We start from the raw sequence: 1,744 nt of genomic DNA, 5'->3' as shown, positions 1-1,744 counted from the left end.
GGTTGTTGATCACGTGACTCCTGTGATGTGAAAAAAGTGTTTCCATTGCAGTTTTGCGAAAAACACCAATTTCGATACGACCGAAAAACCACCTCATCCTAGAGCAAAAAATTTTTGTCGAAAAACATAATTTTTTTTAATTGACGTGTTTCCATTGAGCAAATTTATTTTCGAAATTCTAATTTGCGCATTTTCATGGTCAATGGAAACGCAGGTTATGATTGTTACAAATTTGAACTGTGATCTACAATAGTATGAATCCAAAAAACAAAACAAACAAAAAACAAAAAAAACAAACAAAAAAAAACTATCAGAGAGCTCACCTCCTGCGTTGGTGATAGTGACAGGAACTCCCTGAACTTGGACACCGTTGATGCTGATCGTCTGCATTGCTTGTGCTGCGGAGGACAGCTGCGACGTATTGAATGCAATCATTCCACCTGCTGGGGCTATTTTTGCCAGAGTGCGCTCCTTTCGGCCCCCCGCCTGCGTCCTCCTGGTGTTAGCAGGTGATGACATGGTTGTAGGGGCAACTGAGGTGGCAGGGGTCGTTGTCGTTGAGCCAGAGTCCTGAAGATGAACTGACTGCCACTCGCCCGAAGATGTTTTGAAGAGAATCTGAGGAGAAAAGTAAAAGAAAAAAAAAAGAATTGAAATGGCAGATTTTATCAGAAAAATATGAAATAAGTTAAGGATTATGAACTGATTTTTTAAGTACACTAAAAATAAAGTACATTGAAACAAAAATTTTAAATTTTAAATACAGGTGTTAAAAAAGAACATCAGTACGGTTTGTCTTGTTATCTTAGTTAACAGATGGTCCTAATATTCTAGGTTTAATTTACATACAGTTTTGAACAGTTAAGAGTTGGTGAGCATTTTTTTAAACCATATTAATAAATCAAGAACATTGTGGACAACCCTGACCATCCTCTTCATCAGACTGTCATAGAAAGACAAAGTGTCTTCAGTTGGAGGCTTCTTCAACTTCGCTGTAATACACACCGCTACAGAAGATCTTTCCTGCCCATGCCACAGCATCTACAATAAGTTTTTAGTTAAATGAGTTACAACAACACTTAATTTCCCTCTGGGATCAATAAAGTATTTTTGAATTGAATTGATTGGATTGGAATTCTGACCTCTGATTAGTGCTACTTCAAGCACGAGTTAAGTTTTTCTGTATTAGAGTTGTTTCTTCAAAGATGTTAAGCATAACCTAGCTTGTGAACAGGTAGATGCTCAATGGAGACAGCTTATTTTAAGCCTAAATATGACAGTAATTTAGAAAACATACCTGGGCAGGTGACGGCTCGGTCGGAGTAACCTGCAGACTCGAAGAGACAGATTGTCTATGTGGGACAGGTGGCAATGTGGCAGAGGCAGCCTGCACTACCTTTAAGGCCTGCTGAGGGATCTGAACCATCTGAGGTTCTGACTTGGGCTGGACCAGCTGCACCTGCTGCACCATAGCTGGCTGCCCAGGAGTCTGGACAATCAGCAAATTGTTCCCTGCCTACAAAAAAGCAAAGAGATATATTCTAGGATGACAGTATACTTCTGGCTAGTGCTGTACCAAACAAATATTTTCTACTCTATTAATCTAACGATTATTTTTTTGTTTAATCAATTATTCTAACAACAAATCTAAAAGTTATTCTGATGTGAGTGCACTGGATATTTAAAATGTTTTCATCAAATTAACAAGAACAGTTCTTTAATATCGTAATATTTTCTGTAATAG

At 38.1% G+C, this 1,744-nt stretch overlaps 1 protein-coding gene across 1 annotated transcript in view; it reads right to left on the bottom strand.

The window, feature by feature from the left end:
- Positions 1–1,744, bottom strand: part of sp2 (sp2 transcription factor) — a gene marked incomplete at its 5' end in the record, with an annotated part of 18,821 nt that overhangs the window by 14,497 nt on the left and 2,580 nt on the right. Inside the window, 2 exon segments of the mRNA XM_014033921.1 lie at positions 324–618; positions 1,298–1,516. Coding sequence (XP_013889375.1) covers positions 324–618; positions 1,298–1,516 — 514 coding nt within the window.

The sequence above is a fragment of the Austrofundulus limnaeus genome, unplaced genomic scaffold (genome assembly GCF_001266775.1).
Source record: "Austrofundulus limnaeus strain Quisiro unplaced genomic scaffold, Austrofundulus_limnaeus-1.0 Scaffold1896, whole genome shotgun sequence".
NCBI lineage: Eukaryota > Metazoa > Chordata > Actinopteri > Cyprinodontiformes > Rivulidae > Austrofundulus > Austrofundulus limnaeus.
The sequence above is the reverse complement of the archived record's forward strand: the minus strand, read 5'-3'. Positions and strand labels throughout refer to the sequence as shown.